This window comes from Chenopodium album, chromosome 4, assembly GCF_948465745.1.
Source record: "Chenopodium album chromosome 4, dcCheAlbu1.1, whole genome shotgun sequence".
Lineage (NCBI taxonomy): Eukaryota > Viridiplantae > Streptophyta > Magnoliopsida > Caryophyllales > Amaranthaceae > Chenopodium > Chenopodium album.
This window is the reverse complement of record NC_137837.1, coordinates 4,186,936-4,208,930: the sequence shown is the minus strand read 5'-3', so window position 1 is coordinate 4,208,930 and position 21,995 is coordinate 4,186,936. Positions and strand designations below refer to the sequence as shown.

Below are 21,995 nucleotides of genomic sequence, written 5' to 3'. Positions count from 1 at the left end.
AATTTTAAAATTGTTAAATAAGATAGCTCATAATTAAAAAAAATAAAATAAAATAAAATAAAAAAACATTATACTTGCATTTAGGATAATGTTTTTATTAAAGAAGTGACATGTAGACATTGGTAACGTCGTAATACTTTGTCTTAGTAATATTAGATAGATATTATTTCATCATCAAGGGTGAGCCTAGATCGAATATTGGAAAATGAAAATATCCGAGATTCAAATATCTAATACTAGATGTAGCCCGTGCAATGCACGGTTTGTTTAAAAAATTTATAAATATATTTATGTGCTAAAATTTCTTACTCCGTATATATTTAGATAAAATTCCTGATATCAAAAGATAATATTTTATATTTAATTAATTTAAACTGGGAAACCACATTCGCCAATTATGCTTACGTGTCATTTAAATTATTTAATTCTAAAAGAAATTAATAATCTCGTATTTAATTGGCTACCACTAAAATTGTTTATCTTACGTGGCGCGCTAAAAAAATTAAATCCTACGTGGCTCTCTATAAACTCGGGAAAAAACTCCCCTTTATATATATACTAGCTTTGTACCCCGTGCGATGCCCGGGTTGTTTATGGACTTTTAAGATAATTTTTTTTTTATATAATTCAATTTGATTGAAAATAGAATTCTAAATTAACTTTTTTTGCCACAAAAACTATCTATATTTATCCAACGTAATACGACACTTGGCGAAAAGTTAAAACGCTAAATGATGATGTTGTCTTGTCGTGGCTTAATTATTAGTTTATTATTTGGTATTTTATCGAAAATAAAACTCTAAACAACAAATTTATTCTAAAATTCTATCCTAATTTGATTGAAAATGGAATTTTTAACTAACAGTCTATCTAAATCTATCCAAGGTGGCGCGACACGTACTGATTTTTATCTTATGAACACTATTTAAATCTATCCAACGTGGCGCGACACTTGGCGAAAAGTTAGAACGTCAAGTGTCGCTACCTCATGACCTGGCTAAAAGTTTAGCTTTATATATTAGTAGTTATAATCTAATTATTTTTTGAATAAAATTATAATTCAATTTGTACATATGAAATATTGGTACTTTATCAAAAATAAAATTCTATCCAAATTTGATTGAAAATAAAATTCTAAACTACCTTTTTTATCCTACAAATTGAAATCTATATAACTCTATCCTACGTGGCACGACACTTGGCGAAAAGTTGAAACGCCAAGTGTCGTTGTCTCGTCACTTGGCTAAAAGTTTAGCTTTATATATTAGTTATATGATATATATATATATATATATATATATATATATATATATATATATATATATATATATATATATATATATATATATATATATATATATATATATATTAGATTAAAATTTATGGATGGGATTTCCGATATTTAAAAATAATACTTCGTATAAATTTTTTATTCATTTTTTTTATAAAGAATTTGTATCATGGCCGAAACCTCAAGATTTTCTCAATAAAAATTGACGAAATGTTACCATGATCCTTAATACCCTTCTAGAGTCCAATTGGATGGATGAAACCATCCAATTTGCCTTTAAACGACCAATTTACTGATTTACAACTTACACCGATTTCATTAACTCAAACCTACTACGAACATTTATGACAACAAATAATGATCATATATTGTTCCAAACGGGCATTATATGACCCCGAGATATATTCCTATAATTTCAAGACTTTTCGACACCGGGCCCCAAACCTCCAAAATTTCTCAAAAAGTGTGGATATTAGCCTTCAGTTTTGGACTTTAAAAACATTTTTTCACTTGGAAATAAAAATTACCGAATTGTTTACCATGGTCCCTAATTCCCTCCATGAGTCCAATTGGGTGGATGGAACTATCCAATTTTCCTTTAAACAACCAATTTATCGGTATACAACTTGCACCAATTTCATTAACTCAAGCCTACCACGAACATTTATGACAATATATAATGATTATATATGATTCCAAACGGCATTATATGACCCCAAGATAAATCCTTTAACTTTTCGAGGCTTTTCGACATCGGGCCTCGAAATCTCAAAAATTTCTCAAAAAGCGTGGATATTAGCCTTTAATTTTGGATTTTTTTTGTCTTTTTTCGCCCGCAAATAAAAATTGCCAAAATGTTTACCATGGTCACTAATACCCTCCGAAAATCCAATTGGGTGGGTTGAACCATTCAATTTGCCTTTAAACGACCAATTTACTAATTTACAACTTGCATCGATTTCATTAACACAAGCCTACCACGAACATTTATGGAAACTTATAATGATTATATATGGTTCTAAACGTCATTTTATGACCCCGAGATGTATTTCCTAAAATCTCAAGGCCTTTCAACACCGTGATCCAAAACCTTCAAAATATCTCGGAAAGCATGGATATAAGCCTTCAATTTTTTATTTTTTGACTTTTTTTCGTACGCAAATAAAAATTGCCGAAATTTTTACCATGGTTCCTAATACCCGCGCGGGAGTCCAATTGGGTGGGTTGAACTATCCAATTTGTCTTTAAACGACCAATTTACCGATTTACAACTTGCACAGATTTCATTAAATCAAGCCAACCAGAACATTTAAGTTAACAAATAATTATCGTAAATGGTTCCAAACGACATTATATGACCCCGAGATATATCCCCTAAAATTTAAAGACTTTTCGACAACAGGACTCGAAACTTGCAAAATTTCTCAAAAACGTGGATCTTAGCCTTCAATTTTGGAATTTTTTTGATTTTTTTCGCCTGAAAAAAAAAATTGCCGAAATGTTTACCATAGTCCCTATTACCCTCCGGGAGTTTAATTGGGTGGGCGGAACCATCCAATTTGCCTTTAAACGACCAATTAACCGGTTTACAACTTGCACCGATTTCATTAACTCAAGCCTACCACGAACATCTATGACAACACACACACACACACACACACACATATATATATATATATATATATATATATATATATATATATATATATATATATATGCATTAATTACATCATTGATGCGTGAGTTAGATATTTTAGTCTTCAATTTTGTAATTTTTGACATTTTTTCGCCCATAAATGAAAATTGCCGAAATGTTTACCATGATCCCTAATACCGTCCGAGAGTCCCATTGGGTGGGTGGAACCATCCAATTTTCCTTTAAATGACCAATTTACCAGTTTACAACTTGCACCGATTTAATTAACTCAAGCCAACCACGAACATTTATGAAACAAATAATGATCATATATGGTTCCAAACGGAATTATATGACCCTGAGATGTATCCCCTAAAATTTTAAGCTTTTCGACACTGGGCCTCGAAACCTTCAAAATTTCTCAAAAAGCGTGGATATTAGCCTTCAATTTTGGAATTTTTCGACTTTTTTTTGCCCAAAATTAAAAATTGCCGAAACGTTTACCATGGTTCCTAATATCCTTCGGGAGTCCAATTGGTTTTGTGGAACCATCCAATTTGCATTTAAACGGCCAATTTACAGGTCTAAAAATTGCACAGATTTCATCAACTCAAGCATACTACGAACATTTATGACAGCATATAATGATCATATATGGTTCCAAACGGAATTATATGACCCCGAGATGTATCCCCTTAAATATCAAGACTTTTCTACACTGGTCTCCAAAACCTCCAAAATTTTTCAAAAAATGTGGATATTAGCCTTCAATTTTGGAATTTTTGTCTTTTTTCGTCCGGAAATAAAAATTGCCGAAATGTTTACCATTGTCCCTTATACATTCCGGGAGTCCAATTGGATGTGTGGAACTATCCAATTTGCTGTTAAACGGCCAATTTGCTGTTAAACGGCCAATTTACCGTTTTACTACTTACACCGATTTCATTAATTCAAGCCTACCACGAACATTTATGACAACAAATAATGATCATATATGGTCCAAATAGCATTATATGATCCCGAGACGTATCCCATAGAATTTCATGACTTTTCGACACTAGACCCGAAATTTCCAAAATTTCTCAAAAAGCATGGATATTAGCCTTCAATTTTGATTTTTTTGACTTTTTTTGCCCGAAAATAAAAATTGCCGAAATGTTTACCATGGTCCCTAATACCCGACGGGAGTCCTATTGGGTGTGTGGAACCATCCAATTTGTTGTCAAAACGACCAATTTACCGGTTTACAACTTGCACCGATTTACCGGTTTGCAATGGCCAATTTAATTAACTTGCACCGAACCCGACTTGAACTGAAATTGACCCTAACTTGTTTTAACCCGTCAAAACCCAAATTTAACCCGACTTGTTACTATCCTGACCTAAATTCAGCCCGACCCGTTCCTAACCCGACCCAAAATCAACCCGACTTGTTATTAACCTGACCCAAAATCAACCCGGCTTGTCATTGACCCTACCCGAATTTTAATAAACCTATAACTTACCCGACCCAAAAATTCAACCCGATTTGTTACTAACCCGACTCGAAATTAACACGACTTGTTATTGACCTGACCTAAATTCAACCCATATTGTTTTTGACCCGATTTTAAAATCACCTTAAATGCAATTTAGACCACCTTATTATTGTTGATCAAAGCATTTTGTTACCAAGTCGGTCCAACAAAACAAAGGAGCATCATCCTCAAATTTAAGAGTTAAATATAGTATATATTTGTTGTATGGTCAAAGAAGATAATTATCTTCCTAAATTATAGACTATAGTTCCCTAGTATATTGTCATATACTTCGTATATTATAGTCAAAGGAAATAATTAGCTTGATAAAAATAATAATTATCTATTTATAGTTAGTTGAACCCGAATATGATCTAACTTGGAAATGAGCCGACCTGATTGTAACCTGCAAATTATTGACTTGAACCTAACCCGACTTGAATCCGAGAATGACCCGACTTAGAAATGACCCAACCTGATTATAACCCGCAAATTATTGACTTGAATCGAACTCTGACTTGAATGCGAGAATGATCCGACTTGAATCCGAGAATGACCTGACTTGATTATAACCCGCAAATTATTGACTTGAACCGAACCCGACTCAAACCCGAGAATGACCCGACCTGATTCTAACCCGCAAATTATTGACTTGAACCGAACCCGACTCAAACCCGAGAATGACCCAACCTGATTCTAATCCGCAAATTATTGACTTGAACCGAACCCGACTCAAACCCGAGAATTACCCTAACCCGTTTTAACCAGTGAAAACCCGAATTAAACCCGACCTATTGTTCACCCAACCCAAATGTAACCAACCTAAACCCGACCCAAACCCGATAAGAAGTATGACTCGATGTGACCTAACTCAAGCATGACCCAACCCAAACCCGACTCGCATAGGTTATGGAATTAATCCAAATTGACCCGACCCAATTCGACCCGTTTACACGAATTGACAACTCTAATCATTATTAAGACTTTTGGACTTATGGATCAAAAATCCGTAATTCGATACTAAATATTCAAAAATTGATATCTAAATAGGTATCCAATATCCGAAATTAACATCGGATCTTCAAACAGTTTTGCTCAACCCTATAACAACTTGTATATCATTTTCCTTGATTAGTTTTCTTTGACAAATTATCATTTAGATTATTTTTGCTAATATTCCCTTTTAAAAAATTTCTCCTCCAGAAAAAGGGGGCGGGCCGTAGGGGAGAGATAGCTTTGGCAACAAAAGCCCTAAGGGATATGTATACATACGAGTATATGACCCATAGGCGTCTACCAGAGTACCAGGACAATAGATGCCTAAACATATCAAATTATCAACACAATATAGATAAGCCTAAACATATTACCTTACCGACTTGTTCGGAAGCGGTTATATTATAACATATCAAAATACGTAGTACTCCCTCCGTTTTTTTTATATGCATCACTTTCTTTTCATGGGTATTTTTTTTTATATGCATCACTTCTATATTTGGTAAAGTTATACTATATTTTATTATTTCTCTCTCTTACTTTAAACCCCACTCAAATTATTTTATCATTTCTCTCTCTTCTATGTCCCCACTTAAATAATAAAATATCTATTCTCTCTCACATACTTTCTCTTTCATGGTCCCCATCATACTTTTATTATAATAATTTATTCACCCACTCACAATATTATATTTATCTCCTACAACTGTGTGCATTCCCAAGTGATGCAATAAAAAAAAAAAAAATAAAAAAAAAAAAGAAGAAGAGGGAGTATTATTTCATGTTGATTGAACTCTCTTTAACTTATCTATTCTAAGTGTTGCTCTCATATATCCATCTAAAAAAGTTGGGACATTATTACTTAGGCCCTGTTTGGGAGAAAGCTGAAAGCTGAAAGCTGATTGAGTTAGCTGATTTTGACTAGCTGATTTTATTAACTGATTTGACTAACTTATTGTATTAACTGATTATATAAAAGTGTTTGGTAAATAACTGATAGCTTAAAGGTGAATGAGTATGTAAAATGACCAATAAGCTAATTGTGGGGTAGGTAGTTTAGATAGGATTTTAAATTAAATGAGGTTATAAGTGTAATTTCACAATAATTAATGAATAAGCTAATTGAAAAAGCTCCTAAAATGAGCTTTTTCAAAAAGAGCTTATTTAGTGGAATAAGCTCTTTCAATAAGCTTAGTACCAAACACTTGTATTAGCTTGTTTGACTAGTCAATCAGCTAAAGTTAGTCAAATAAGCTAATATACCCCCAATAAGCTAACTACCAAACAGGGCCTTAATAGATCTTTTTTTTTTTTTTTTTTTTTTTTTTTTTTTTGACAAATACTTAATAGATCATTCTTATTTTATTTTTGAAATTAAACTGCATAATGAGTCTTCATGAAATTACTGAGAAGTGACAAAAAAAATTAATAAATATATATATATATATATATTCAATTTTCTGATCTAGCATAGAAATGTCTTAGACTGGATCATCTAGCCTATTCCTAAAAATTGGCACATCAGTCATCACTCTAAAAGGTTTTACAAAAATTAGAACAGGTCATAATAATCCTCATCAGTTTGTGAAACAATGTCAATACTCAGCTACTCTAAAGTCTCTAAGGTCGTTTTTCAAAAAATACTTCCTGTTGTTTCTTCCTCAGTAAACAGACGAAAAAGAGTGTTTTCATCATCATCATGCCTTTTACTTTTATTGTCATTTACCTGAGATACCAATGCATCTGATTCTGATGAAGCATTCTTCTTAACAGATATGAACGCCACTCTCTTGTTCAATACAGAATCAGGCTTAGATGAGCTTGGAATTAGGGAAGTTACTGAGTCAGGAAGAGAGCTGCCTTTCACCAGGGTGCTTTCTGTCAGTTGTAACTCGTTTTCTGAACCGTGTTCTAGTACTGAAGGCAATTGAATCTGCTCAGCATTATCAATGTTATCATTGGAGATGGATGAGGGTGATTCAACTCTTTTTCTCTTTAAGAGACACTCTTCACTAACCTTTTCATCAGCCTTCTCGGAATTAAATTCATCATCTTAAACAAACAGAAAGAAAAAGAGGATCAAAATATCATTGCTGCCAAATCTCAGGTTGAAAGTGAAACAATAACTTTGTACCTGAATCTAAATAAACAACTTTTGGGCTAATGAGGGGCACAGAGCCACAGACCCAAACAAAAATAGGGACACTCTAACGACTATGCGTGGCCAAGCACTCAAACAGAGAAAATTGTAATCTCTTAACAGTCTGGAAAAAGATAATTTCCACTGAAATATAGTTTCAGTAAAAAAATGATTCCACTTCAGGGGGAAAGGATTAGAGGAGGGGGGGGGGGGGGGGGTGGACACCAGCATGTTAAGGTGTTAAAGAGTGGAAGATCCAGTTAAGGGAGAGGGAATGGGGTGGACACCAACACGTTAAGGCCTCAAAGAGTGGCAATTGTATCAGAGTAGCATGTTGGATATCAGAAAATGGAATATTGCAGAGGCCGAGGGCGGGGTGGAATATTACCTTCAAGAAAAGCATTAATACTTTGATACTTTATAGATGTTCCCAGAGTTTGTACTGTTTCTGAGCTCCCACCTTGATGTAATATATTGCCTTTACCAGATTTTTCTACCAATACAAATTTATCCGTTTTCCAGACACATTCTAAGACGATAACTTCCTCCTCCAATGTGGGATAATACTCTCGGAAAACCTGATTCAATTATCATTGAGTTGAATTTAGGCAAAAGGTTTGCAACAATATTAGAAAATGGAAGGGAAAAAAAAAAACTGTGATAACTGTTACCTCCATTCCATTGTGAGTTATTTTTATGGACTGTTTATTCTGAGCAAGAGAAGAGACTTCGTTGAACACAGAAACAACATCCAGTAGCATCTGCATTGAGTAGAAAAATCAATCAATAATATATATATACTAAAAGACACACCAGCAATGACACATGTCATCTCTTGGTGTGTCCTTAGTTTTTTTTTAATAACATTTTATTAAAGAAACAAATCTTATACAAAAATAATCCTCTAATCTTATATGATATTATTACTTAAAATAAAAAAGATTTGACATATTTTTAAGACAATTATTTAAATAGCTACTAAAAAAAATTTATTGACATAATTTTGATCATATGTAACGTATTTTTGGTAATACTTTTTTTGAAATGATTATTAAAAATTACCGTTCATGGAACGGGAATTAACCTAGTAATACTACGATTTTTTACTTTTGCAAGAGTAAATTTAAAGTTTTAAGTACAACTAAAACCTATATCCAAACCGCCAACAAATTTATTCTTCCTCCACCCTCACAACAGCTCATCCACTTAGCATAGTAACTTACTCAATTATTTAGACTATTTTGATCAACCAGCCAATAGCCAAGACACTAGGAAATCCCCACAAGCAAGCACCAGTTAGCTAGCAAAGCAGAGCTGAACTAGTTGTACAAAAGCAGTACTTGCCTGGAAACAAAGTGTCATCTGTTCCCTTTCAGAGACTCCACACACCTAATGTTCACACGACAATACAAGTGCATCCCCAACCTAGGAACTTGTAATTTTGCAGGACAACAAATAATACTAAAACAATAGGTAATTTATATAAATCAGTGAATAGAACCTATAACATCTACAGCACTTTTTGTAAGGGGGAGTAGAACAAGAGCTTATAGCATTTCATTGATGACGATGAAACACAACTCAGTGTAAATCTCACAGCTGGTGTAGTTAGCATAGAGGGGGTTAAGATATACTCAACCTTACCCCTAAGTAGTTGCAGGTTTCTCAAGTACATTCTTAAACTTAATGTTCATACTACCATCTGAGTGCTTCTTGGTGAGACGATCAAAAATTCAAAATATCTGCAAATTCCACATATATTAACAAAAACAGTATACTTCATATATAATGAAATATAATTTCAATCTTTTGCCTCACAAGCTCAACTATTAAGTAATCCAGATTTTCTTTTGCCTCACAAGCTCAACTATTAAGTAATCCAGATTTTCTTTTTCCACAAAAACCATGTTTTCCTTATATCATTTAAAAAGGAGAAAAATACATGAAATTTGAAGTCTTTTATCAGGAAGAAAAATGTTGAAAGACATCTGGTTACAAGTCACACAGCCTTCTGCTCTCTTAAAAATATTACAAATACTATAAAATCCAGCAATTGACTATAACAAACTCTTTTCTTTTCTTTTTTTTTTTTTTTCTTTTTTTTTTTTTTTAAATGTTTAAGCAAATCACTAGTTGCTAGTTGGCTAGTACACATTAAGACAAGCTTCAGCAGAAATATTAAAAATTATTAAAAGCACAATAAATCAGTCTTACCTGCTGAATCAAAACTCTGAGGCGAGCCAGCAGAGCGAGAATCATTACAGAGAACCCCATGAAAAATGAACGAGCGAGCAAAATAGATATATCACTGTAAGAAGGTCAAGGAACGACGGAAGTTTCCACAAAAATATTAAAAAATACACAGTAATAAATTGTGTGAATCATATAGCAACAAGATCCTACTAAAACAGGAAAAATGAACGAACGAGTGAATCTCTGGAATCTAGATGTGAGCTGACAAGATCTAACGGATAATTTGATATTGCATCTAAGTAAAACACAAAGGATACGTAGCTGCCTTCAGTATAGGCTCGACCATCTGCAGCAGCAAAATTTACTACAGTATAAGAATAGGTCATCAGCAAGTAATCCTTAAATAGCTGTCAGCTATAGAGCAATTTCTTCAACATCAAAGATTCATTGAAGTTCAAGAACACCTCCCTCCACCCCCCCACCCCCACCCCCAACACACACCCACAACCCACACCCAAAAAAAAAAAAAAAAAAAAAAAAAAAAGGAGATTTTGCTTGAGAAGAAGCAGTGAAGCATCTTACAAGACATGATAACACTAGGAAACATAGTATTTCGCACCTCAGATAGCAATCGTGCTGCCCCATGAAGACGTTCCATGAAATTAAATTTTGCACCGTCGCATTTCCTCCTTTTCAAACTGTCAAACAAAGAATTGAACAAGTAGATGTCATACACCAAATGGCTATCTATACTAACTAATTTTCTTTCTCAGCCTTAGACACATTAATTTTTAATGACTAAGTATGTACACTCAGTTTTCTCTTAAGATGATCATAGCAAATTTGCAAGAATGACATAGACTCTAAAAGCACAAGGAAAGAATATCCAAATACCCAGATATATGATATTTAACATGGTGTAGAAACTAATAAAACATATTATTTGCAATTTCCCTAATTTACCTCTCTCAAAAGTCAAACCTAATTTCTATATGAAGACATGACCCTCTCCATGAACCATGAGGCATCTTTGTCTACTTCCCCACCCTCTGAAGTCGAACAAAACAATTCATTCTATAGAGGATTATGCATACTTCCAATATTAGATATATGGAGACATTAAACTCGGAAAAAAGCAAGAAAAGATTTGTCAATTCTTTAATATTGGATTCCATAGGCAAAATTATTCGCAGTTCCTTACCTTTCAAGAAGATTTGCCTTTTGTTTAGCTTTTCTTCCAGTAATAACATAGAAACATGAATCTAAAAGCTCCTCCAACTGAGCTGAATGTAAAAGTTTTAGGTCCCTCCTTACCTAGCAACACAAAGCGAATCAGTGGAATGCGATACCTTAGACCGCGAAAGTCCAGCAATCGAACAACAATAATAATAAGTTAATAACAGAAAAGTAAAAAAATCAGTAAAATAAAAAATTTAGTAGTATGTGCAAATTACAAATACATTTAGTAATCACAGCAACACATTTAGAAGATCAACCTTCAATAGGTACTGAAAATACGAGCATCGCCGATGCTGATTCTTGTTCTTATAAATGATCCGGTCAAGAATTCCGGATTCTGCTTGCAATTGACACAGGAAAGACTTCACTCTGTCTTCAACTTGTGCAGCCATTAGAGCTCTACACCATCAATTTTCAATAAATTAAACCTAAAAATTACCAAAAAGGATTATTGATTATACATACACTAATACCTAACCGAAGTAATTGGACTATTGGAGTGTATAACGGTATAAACTAATTGAAATAACAATTTGATTTCTTCTGCAAAGTAATTGTTGAAATCCTAATATCTCGAAAAGGATGTACAAATTGAATTGACAGAAACTAGTATGAAGATAATCTAATTATGAATTGAGAAATTAGCAGTTGCAAAAGAAGTTTACCTTTGGAATATTGAAGAAGCAGATGATTAACCTAGGCGAGCAACAAAGAGAAGAAGCGGTAAAGAAGCAACTCGCCGACGACGGCAGGCGCTGTAAACAGAAAAATCCGGCGACCAATGGCAGTTCCGGTTAGTTGGAGTGACGGTGGTAACGGCGGCTGAGGTTTCTGTGGTCGGGTGTTAGAGAAGAGAGAAAAAAGAGAGTGAAAATGGAAGTTTTATTATTAATTCATTTTTAATTGAAAATATCTTTTTATTTTTAATAAATGGTAGGAGGAGCTGCTGCCTTGCGCTATGGACTGTAAGCGGTGCGCTTTGGCTATGCAAATGAATGGGTGGAGACTGGAGACCGGAGAGTGATACTCTCGGAGTCTCGGTGTTGTTAAAGCCAGGGGCGGACCTTCATTGCGGCTGGTTGGGGCCCAGTCCCCCTTAATTTTTTTAGGTTATTGGTTTTAAGTAATACGTAGTATAATGTCTAATAATTACACTTAAAAAGTTATGACATCGTGGTTAAGTATTGTTATTTTTGAGCAAAAGGTCCAAGGATGGTTCGAGTGTTTCTACTTCCTAGTGTACAATGATATTAGATGTTTATATTGTTACTTCAATTTCATTTACGAAGTACGGAGTATATTTCTCATGTTAAAAGAGCAGGTAATACCGTTACCCACCTCATGTCTACTTGAGATACAAAATTACAAATAATAGCTTGTAATTAGTTTGTATGAACTTCTTCCCTCAAAATGTTCTCACTTTGATGAATTTTGATTTACTATTTGATGAATTACGATTTACAAAAGTAATGCAAACTAACTTTTCTTCAAAAAAAAAAAAAAAAAAAAAAAAAAAAAGGTTAGTTTTAAAGAAAGTGTTAGCAAAAAATCAAATAAAATTCACATTTGACAAATAGTAAGGGGGTGTTTGGCAAGTGGGAATTGAGTGTGGGATTGAGAATTTTAATCCCAACTGAAAAAATAAGCCTTGTTTGTTTGGTAGGAATGAGAATAAAAAAGGGTTTGGGAATGGAACTATTTAGGGGTGAATTCCCACCATTTTATTACCTAGTGAGGGTAGGTAATAAATGGATGTGAATGGGAATAGGGGAAAATGACATTTTTGCCATTAATGAAAAGAATGAAATAATAATCTTAGTAAGGGTATTTTGGTAAAATTGTTATTTATTCCCTATATAGTCCTACCCACCACCCAAACAAGGTATTGACATATTTTCATGTATTCTCATCAATTAATTCCCAATCTCATTCCCATTCCCACCTTTTAATCCCCAAATTCCCATTCCCACAATCCAAACGCCCCGTAAGAGTTTTAAGAATACTAATGTCTATTGAAAATTATGAAAGTTTTTGGCTACCAATGAAAAAAAGTGAAAATATACGCATACCAATTAAAATTTCCCAATGTTAATCCATACTTTGAATTTCCTCGATTTCTAATAATAGCATTGATTTTCAATCCATTTGATTTTTACATTATATATACTCTGTATATACCTGTTGGATTATATTTGTTTTTACTTTTTTTTAGGAAATTATAATTTGTATTTTGTACATATTCTTATGTAACACTAGCAACACAAGCAAAGAACAAATCGCCTGCAAGAAAACGTTAAATATAATATCTAAGGTCGGTATAAAATCATTTGATGCATAACACTCTTTTATAACGTCCCATGTATAAATATTTATAGCCTTTTACCTATATGATGTAGAGGAGAATGCAGTCTCATTTGTTTCATAGGTTTTTTTTGCAAGATTTTTCAAATTATGTGAACATCACAATGTTACTAATATACAAATTTGGGTTTTTATATTTTTAGTTTTTTTATTTTATTTTTTTTTTTTTTACAAATGGGAGATCAATAAAATCTATCATTGTTTGTTTATGTACTTTGGGCGTGTTCGGCAAAATATAGCTATGAAGGTAGTTTTCAGTTGTGTAGGTAACTTTTAGCTGTCAACAACTTGTTAGGTGTGAAGATAGATAATTTAGGTATAAATGTTTGGTAAAGTAGCAATTGACAAGATGTTACATTTGAAAATCAATATTTTATATTTATACTATTGATTAAATTTTACAGTTACCTCAAAAGGTACCTCAAACTTCAAAAGCTAATATTTCTAACTTTTCATAAAAGCTACTTTCACCATTAAAAGCTACCCTACCTAAAGCACTACTTTGCCAAACACTAACATTTTTTGTTAAGTAGTGATTTTACCAAGTCAAACCACTAAAAGCTACCTAAGAGCTACTTAAATATTAGCACCGAACAAACTCTAAATTTAAAATTAGAGTCTTAACCCAAACGACCAGATTACTTAAAATAAAATTAAAAAAAAAATTAAAACAAAAAAAAATAAAAAAAAAATTAAAAAAAAAAACCAAAATGACTATATTACAGATCAAATTTTTACTCCAGAAGACTTGACTTGACACCTCTATTCAAACATCAAACTTACGAACCGGAGCCATTAACAGTAGAACTAGAACACCTTGTCAAGAAGAGAGGAACAATTATATGAAAGTATGATCCTTCTTTAGTCTCTACCCTCTTAGATTTTGATTTTCATACTAAACTCACAGAGATAAACTCGGAATGAAGATAACATGTACACCTGCTGCTGCTTCTTCTTCTTCCTTCTTTCATGGCGGTAAAGGTTATTATGCCCTTCTTCCTCTTCTTTCTTTCTGCTATTCATCTTTTCAATTTCATTCCCGATGTTTTTCCTCTTTTCAAACTTTTTCTGCTACTGAAAACCGTCATTTGATTATCAATTCTGTTAAACATCACTGCAAATTAGGGTTTTCCGATCTTAAATTTCCACTCTCTCTCTTCCATCAATTGACTTCTTTACGTCCTCTTCCTTCTCTCATCGTTTTCACTCAGCTTTTCACTGCCATTTCCAAATTGAAACACCTTCATCCTCATTCCACCATTATTTCTCTTTCCAGGCACATTGAATTACTGGGTATTCCACCTGATTTGCATTCGTTGAATATTCTTTCCAATTGCTACTGTCATTTAGGCCGCGTTGATTTCGGTTTTTCTCTAATGGCTTAATCCCTTAAACTTGGTTACCTCCCTAATTATTATACCTTTAACACCTTAATCAATGGTTATATCATTAATGGTAAGCTACCTCAAGCTGCTCAATTGTTGAATAAGATTGTTAAGCTTGGCTTCCAACCCAATAATGTTACCTATGGTGCTATTTTTAAAGGCCTCTGTAGAATCGGCGACAATGATAGTGCTCTCACTTTGTTTAAGAAAATGCGTTCTACTGGTCATTGTAAGCCTGACCTTGTCATATACAACACTATTATTGATAGTCTTTGTAAGGACAGGCTATTACATCAAGCTATGAACCTTTTCTCCACTATGAAACCTGAGGGCATTCAACCCGATGTAGTCACCTATAATACTTTGATTCGAGGCCACTACAATTCTGGATGCAGGGAAGAGGCTAAGGCTGTGTTGACTGAGATGCTAAAGAACAACATAGCACCAGATGTTAAAACCTACAACATGCTTGTTGACATGTTTTGTAAAGATGGTAATGTTGTGGAAGCAGAAGCCATACTGCAGCGCATGACTGACAAAGGTGTATCGCCAAACATCATTTCTTACAATACTTTACTTGATGGCTATTGTTTGCGTGGTCAGATGAAAGATGCTGAGAAGGTACTTGATATCATGGCCCAAAAAGGTTGTGAGCCTGATCTAGTAAGTTTTAGTACTATGATCAATGGATATGTCAAACGCAAAAACATTGACAAGGCTCTTACTATGTTACAAAATATGTTTCAAAAAGGAATAACACCAGATGTTGTAACCTATAACACTCTTATTGATGGCTTTTGTAAAGCCAATAGACTTACACTTGCACACCAGTTGTTCACCGATATGCAAGCTCACGAAATTACTCCTAATGTTGTTACATATAGTTCATTGCTTGATGGCCTATGTAAAAGGGAACAACTTGATGAGGCAATTGCATTAATTGAAGATATGGAGGATAAAGGTATTAAGCCTAATACTGTCACTTACAATATCCTAATTGACAGCTTGTGTGAGGCCGGGAAATTAAGAGATGCAGCAAAAATCTTCTCTGATCTTGTGTCAAAGGGCCTGCAACCGGATTGTAAAACATACACTATTATGATTAAAGGCTTCTGCAAGAAAGGGCTCATGAGGGAAGCTGCTCAATTATTAAGCAAAATGGAAGAAGATGGTAGCCCCCCTGATGGTTGTACCTATAATACGATCATCCGAGGGTACATTTTTGATAATGACTTGTCAAATGCACTATACTATCGTGACATTATGGTTAGCAAAGGATTCGAAGCTGATGCTGAAACTTTCTCGTTGTTTATTAGCCTTTTGCCTTCTGGTAAACTTAAGTGACTCATCAAAGGACCTGCTCCAAAAACTTACAACTTAACTTGAGGCTAGCTGCTCTTCTTTAGGTATCTTATTTATCTTTTTATCACATAATATTTTGACAAGCAGCTATAGTCCAATTCTCTTATTATTTCTCAAGTTACTTTATGCATAAGAATGTATTAGATATTAGAGCTATGTGTGAATGTGTTTTTATATTTGTATTTCTCTTACTTATTTAAGTTGCATTATGACTAGCAAAAGAAGTGGATTTGCAACGTGAATAAAGAGGGTATGGCGGTATGCAAGTAACTGGGATGACCATTGTTGATATTATTCTCTGTGTTTCAGCCTTCAGTCTGTAACCCATATGGACAGTCGGGTCCATTTTATGTTCTTATGTGTGCTTGAACTGCAGAGACTGTCAAATATAATGTCTTGGGTCGTATTGACTGATAAAACTTGTAGAAAGCATGTACATTGAATCATTGATGACAAACACAGAACATATTGTCACTCTATCTGAAAAACTAGAAATCCTGATTCGAGTAAATGAAGATGCAGTGGCTGAGCATCATAAGATTGTTGAATTTACCAGTCTTTGGAACACAATATCCACAAATTAATTAGATTGTATATGCACATTATTCTGATGTGTCTATTGTCCCATTATGCTCCTCTCTTTTGAAAAGTGTTAAGAGGCCTTGGAGCAATACCCACTCTAAATTCTTAGTATAGCATTTCCTCCCTTCCAATGCTGACTTTCAGTAGATTTGTCAGCCAAGAGAAGAGTTGATTGCTGGAATATTTGAGGTTGCTGGATATGCCATGGTATTGATGCTCACTTATATTGTATGATCTATTTTTGGGTTTCGTTTTTTTTACTCTTGGCTTGCATTCTCTAGCTCATCAGTTTTCTTATACCATGTATTTCCTTGTGGTGGATATCTGAGAAAACTTGAATTGTTTGAACATAACATCAATAGAGTTTTATATGACTGTGGGATATGAGTTAGGAGTTTTATGATTAAGGGATATGAGAAAGTATCTGCCAGTCTAGAAGGATAGATGGGGTTTTTAGATGTTGGAATTTCAGTCGTTACTGCACTTAAAATTTCGGTCATTAACTGCACTTGAAATTTCAGGAAAAAAGGGTAAAGTATCAGATTGCAGGGTAATTTGGAAGATGTCATCAAAACAAAGAGATGGTAGCTATTTCTTGACTTTAAGCCCACGTCCAAACTCCAAACCTATGGGAGACTTTAGCAGTAGGTGAAGTTACAAATTTCCCATAAACTTATTTATTTATATTTTGGATTTGTGGGTACCATTTTTTAGTTTTCGAATTTAAGAATTGATGCTTGGTTGAATACTACTCTTGTATCTTTTGGTTAATTTATGCTCTGCTTTCCAATTTATGTTTCTGTTTCTGTTTTCTATGTTCATTAAAGCCTGATGTGAGCTTGTTGACTCATCTTTTGTTTTGGAAGTTTTATTTGCGTGGTCATTTTTTTTTTATAGAAAAAAGAAGATAGCATCTACTATAGGAGCATTGAGTATCTGCCTATCTCACCCTTTTTTATTTTTGGACAGTAGACTTAAACTACAGGATAAGTGAGTAACAGATGATAGGATGCGATAGTTATTTTAATTTTGGTCTTCTGCAGTTGGAAATCTGATAATATAGATTGAGAACATCAAGTTTCAGAGACTTTTTAAATTGATACAGATCAAATCTATTGCCGGGCTGTCCATAAGTTGTCATCTTTCTGTCGTTCTGTTGCATAAGTGGGTATTTTGTAGTACTTAATGGACATGTATTTTTCCTAACTCTATTTTGTATCATGCTTCATGCTCATTCCCCTCTGTCAATGGATGACCTGCTAAATAAGTTCATGAAATGACTTGAAAAAAAGATGACGTTAACCATGGTTTATTTTTGGATCTGAATTCTGCTTTCAATGTATCGACTGTTGTCATGAATCTCCTTATTTGTGATTTGAAATTCCTGAAATGATATTGCAGTCCACAGATGACTAATACTCTGGCTTGCAATGCTGTTGCTTTATTTATTGTTAATTTTGAACTCCTGTCCATGAAGTTTTGGTACTTGGCAGATTGCATTTTATTTTGTGACTTGTATATCTGGTCCAAGCTCCCTAGGTTATTTGTATTGTCATTCTATTAGGTTGGATGAATTTTTTGGTGAGTGCTTGTGTATGTTTTTGTACCAAATGCTTCGTATTAATGTGATATTTCATAACCCTTTCAAAAAAAAAAAAATGTGATTTTTCATAACAAGTGCCTGTAAAACTTAGTTCACAGGCTGGTTGTTGACTTGTTTCGCTATACATCAACCTCTATAGCTCTATCAAACAAAAGGAATCTGAAGAGAAAACATGCATAACCCATTCACCATCATATATAAGTGGGAAACCTGTTCATTCAAACTCTTCTTCCCTTAAACTTCTATCTTAAATTTGTACTGTATTTTTTACTTGCTAGTTGCTATAGTATAACGATATATAAGAATGGTAACTAACCCTTGAGATGTAGTATCACAATGTTACCCTTGAGATCGAAAATCCTTTTCTTTCAAACACACAAAAAAAAAAAAAAAAAAAAAAAAAAAATAAAAAATAAAAAAATAAAAAATTCCGAAATCCGAAAAAAGTCCCTCTAAAATTAACCATGAAAGCTATAGTTTCATAATATTTTTTTTATATAATAATAACAATAATAATAATAATAAACTAATTATTATTATTATAAACTAATAAAGGTCTCTCACTCTCTACTAACACGATGACCCATTAAGTAGCTAGATGGAATACAAGCGAAAACTCAAAGCTTGTTTGTATGGAATACAAGCGAAAACTCAAAGCTTGTTTGTATGGACATTTTCCCCAAATCATTAACGCTTCGGCTAAAAATGATTTGATTTAATGCCGGCCTGACGTTTTTTCTAAAAGAAAAAAAAATTGAAAGTTAAGAAACCACACAATTATTGTTTTAAAGATATTTATGCATATAAATCATATTCTAGCGGTAGCACTACATTTTTGTTAGATAGCAGTACTATATTCTCACAAAGTCAAACTTACTTCGTATTCGTTTTTCCTTCATAGGATTATACAGGAAATTTCAGCAGCTTCTTTGGAGAAGATGAAGATTAAAGCTCTGTCTTTTAATGGCGGTACTTCTCTTATTTCTTCCCCCTTTCCTTTTTATATTCGACATTCTTCCCACTTGTCCACTAAAATTGATGTTCCTCGTCACTTGTTTCTCGATTCTGTTAGAGATCATTGCAAATTAGGGTTTTCCGATTTCAAATTTCCCCTTCCCCTCTTCAATCAATTGATCTCTTTGCGTCCTCTTCCTTCTATCGTCATTTTCAATCAGTTATTCACTTCCATTTCCAAATTGAAACGCCTTCATCCTCATTCCACCATTATTTCTCTTTCCAGTCACCTTCAATTACTTGGTATTCGATTTGAGAGGCATTCCTTTGGTATTCTTGCTAATTGCTACTGTCATTTAGGCCGTGTTGATTTCGGGTTTTCTATCATGGCTAAATCCCTTAAACTTGGTTTTCCCCCTAATCATTATACCTTTTGCACTTTAATCAATGGTTATATCATTAATGGTAAGCTCCCTCAAGCTGCTCAATTGTTGAACAAGATTGTTAAGCTTGGCTTCCAACCCGATGTAGCTACATATGGTGCTATTTTCAAAGGCCTTTGTAGAATTGGTGACAATGCCAGTGCTCTCACTTTGCTTGCCAAAATGCAGTCTGCTTCTCGTTGTAAGCCTGGTCTTGTTATATATAACACTATTATTGATAGTCTTTGTAAGGACAGGCTATTACAACAAGCTATGGACTTGTTCTCCGCTATGAAAGCCGAGGGCATTCAACCCGGCGTAGTCACCTATAATACTTTGATTCGAGGCCACTACAATTCTGGATGCAGGGAAGAGGCTAAGGATTTGTTGACTGAGATGTTAAAGACCAACATATCACCTAATGTTGCAACCTACAGCATGCTTGTTGACATGTTTTGTAAAGATGGTAATGTTGAGGAAGCACAAGCCACAATGCAGCTCATGACTCACAAAGGTGTAGCTCCTGACATCATTACTTACAATGCCTTACTTGATGGTTATTGTTTGCGTGGTCAGATGAGAGATGCAAAAAAGATACTTGATATCATGGCCCAAAAAGGTTGTGAGCCTGATCTAGTAAGCTTTAGTACTATGATCAATGGATATGTCAAACGCAAAAACATTGACAAGGCTCTTACTGTATTAGAAAATATGTTTCAGAAAGGGATAACACCGACCGTTGTAACCTATTGCACTCTTATTGATGGCTTGTGTAAAGCCAATAGACTTACAGATATGCAAGTTCACGGAGTTACTCCTGATGTTGTCACGTACAGTTCATTGCTTGATGGCCTGTGGCATTACTTGAAGATATGGAAGATAACGGTATTAAGCCTGATACTATCACTTACAACATCCTTATGGACAACTTGTGTGAGGCTGAGCAACTTGAAGATGCAGCGAAATTCTTCTATGATCTTGTATCCAAGGGTCTGTAACCTAATTGTAGAACGTACACTATAATGATTAAAGGCTTCTGCAAGGAAGGGCTCATGAGTGAAGCTGCTCAATTATTAAGCAAGATGGAGGAAGATGGTAGCTTTCCCAATGGTTGTACTTATAATACAATCATCCGGGGATATATTCACAATAATGACTTGTCAAATGCATTTTACTATTGCGACATTATGGTGAGCAAAGGATTTGAAGCTGATGCTGAAACTTTTTCGTTGTTTGTTAGCCTTTTGCCTTCCGGTAACTTAAGTGACTCATGAAATGACCTACTTCAAAAACTTACAAATTAACTTAAAGCTAGCTGTTCTTTAGGTTTCTTATTTATATTTCTCTCACTTTTTGAAGTATTGTTCTAATGAAGCTAGGAACTCTTCTATATAATTCCTGTACCTGTATGTAGCCTTGAGCTCAAATATGAAATTTCCTCAAAAAGCATGGACTATAGCCTTCAATTTTATAATTTTTTGACCTTCTTTCGTCCGAAACTAAAAATTGCCATGATGTTTACCATGGTCCCTAATACACTCCGGGAGTACAATTGAGTCGGTGTAACCATCCAATATGCCCTTAAACGATCGTTTTACCCGTTCACAACTTGAAGTGATTTCGTAAACTCAAGCCAACCACGGACGTTTATGACAACATATGATGATCATATATGATTTCAAATGACATTATATAACCCCGAGATGTATCCCTTAGGGTTTCAAGTTTTTTCGCCACCGGGCCCCGAAACCTCGAATTTTCCGCGTGGATTTAGCTTTCACTTTTGTAATTTTTTGACTTTATTTCGCCCGAAAATAAAAATTGTCGAAATATTTACCATGGTCCCTAATATTCTACAAGAGTCAAATTGGGTCGGTGAATATGCCCTTAAACGGTAATTTTACCCGTTCACAACTTGCAACTTGCAGTGATTTCGTAAACTCAAGCCTACCACGGACGCTTATGAAATTATGAAAACATATATTGTTTCAAACGACATTATATAACCCCGAGATGTGTCTCTTAATGTTTCAAGGCTTTTCGCCACCGGACCCTTAAACTTCAAAATTTCCTAAAAAAGCGTGGATTATAGCCTTCAATTTTGTATTTCTTGACCTTTTTTCTCTCGGAAATAAAAATTGCCGGGATGCTTACCATGATCCCTAATATCCTCCGGGAGTCAAATTGGGTCGGTAGAATCGTCCAATATGCCCTTAAAAGGTCATTTTACCTGTTCACAACTTGAAGTGATTTTGTAAACTCAAGCGTGACACGTATGTTTATGGCAACATATAATGATCATATAGGGTTTCAA

General features: G+C 34.1%; 1 protein-coding gene and 1 pseudogene across 4 annotated transcripts; one reads left to right on the top strand and one right to left on the bottom strand.

Annotated features, from left to right (window-relative positions):
* Positions 1 to 6,853: 6,853 nt before the first annotated feature.
* Positions 6,854 to 12,005, bottom strand: LOC145628621 (uncharacterized). 3 transcript variants are annotated; one of them, XM_081680960.1, is made up of 9 exons: positions 11,678 to 11,955; positions 11,270 to 11,440; positions 10,975 to 11,087; positions 10,393 to 10,471; positions 10,091 to 10,119; positions 9,795 to 9,888; positions 8,252 to 8,341; positions 7,969 to 8,158; positions 6,854 to 7,492 (listed from the first exon to the last, which is right to left on the bottom strand). In XM_081680960.1, exons 2-9 carry the CDS (start codon positions 11,402 to 11,404, stop codon positions 7,074 to 7,076), a joined length of 1,149 nt encoding a protein of 382 aa, XP_081537086.1. In that variant the 5' UTR covers positions 11,405 to 11,440; positions 11,678 to 11,955; the 3' UTR covers positions 6,854 to 7,073. The 3 variants fall into 3 exon arrangements, with proteins under 3 accessions (XP_081537086.1, XP_081537085.1, XP_081537087.1); XM_081680959.1 differs by having other exon boundaries at positions 11,270 to 11,411; positions 11,678 to 11,952; XM_081680961.1 differs by having other exon boundaries at positions 7,139 to 7,373; positions 11,270 to 11,411; positions 11,678 to 12,005.
* A 2,203-nt stretch (positions 12,006 to 14,208) lies between these two features.
* Positions 14,209 to 21,171, top strand: LOC145627509 (uncharacterized; annotated as a pseudogene). Its single transcript, XR_014111400.1, has 4 exons — positions 14,209 to 16,117; positions 16,151 to 16,164; positions 17,224 to 17,350; positions 19,207 to 21,171. The product of XR_014111400.1 is annotated as an uncharacterized LOC145627509 (transcript).
* Positions 21,172 to 21,995: the final 824 nt, after the last annotated feature.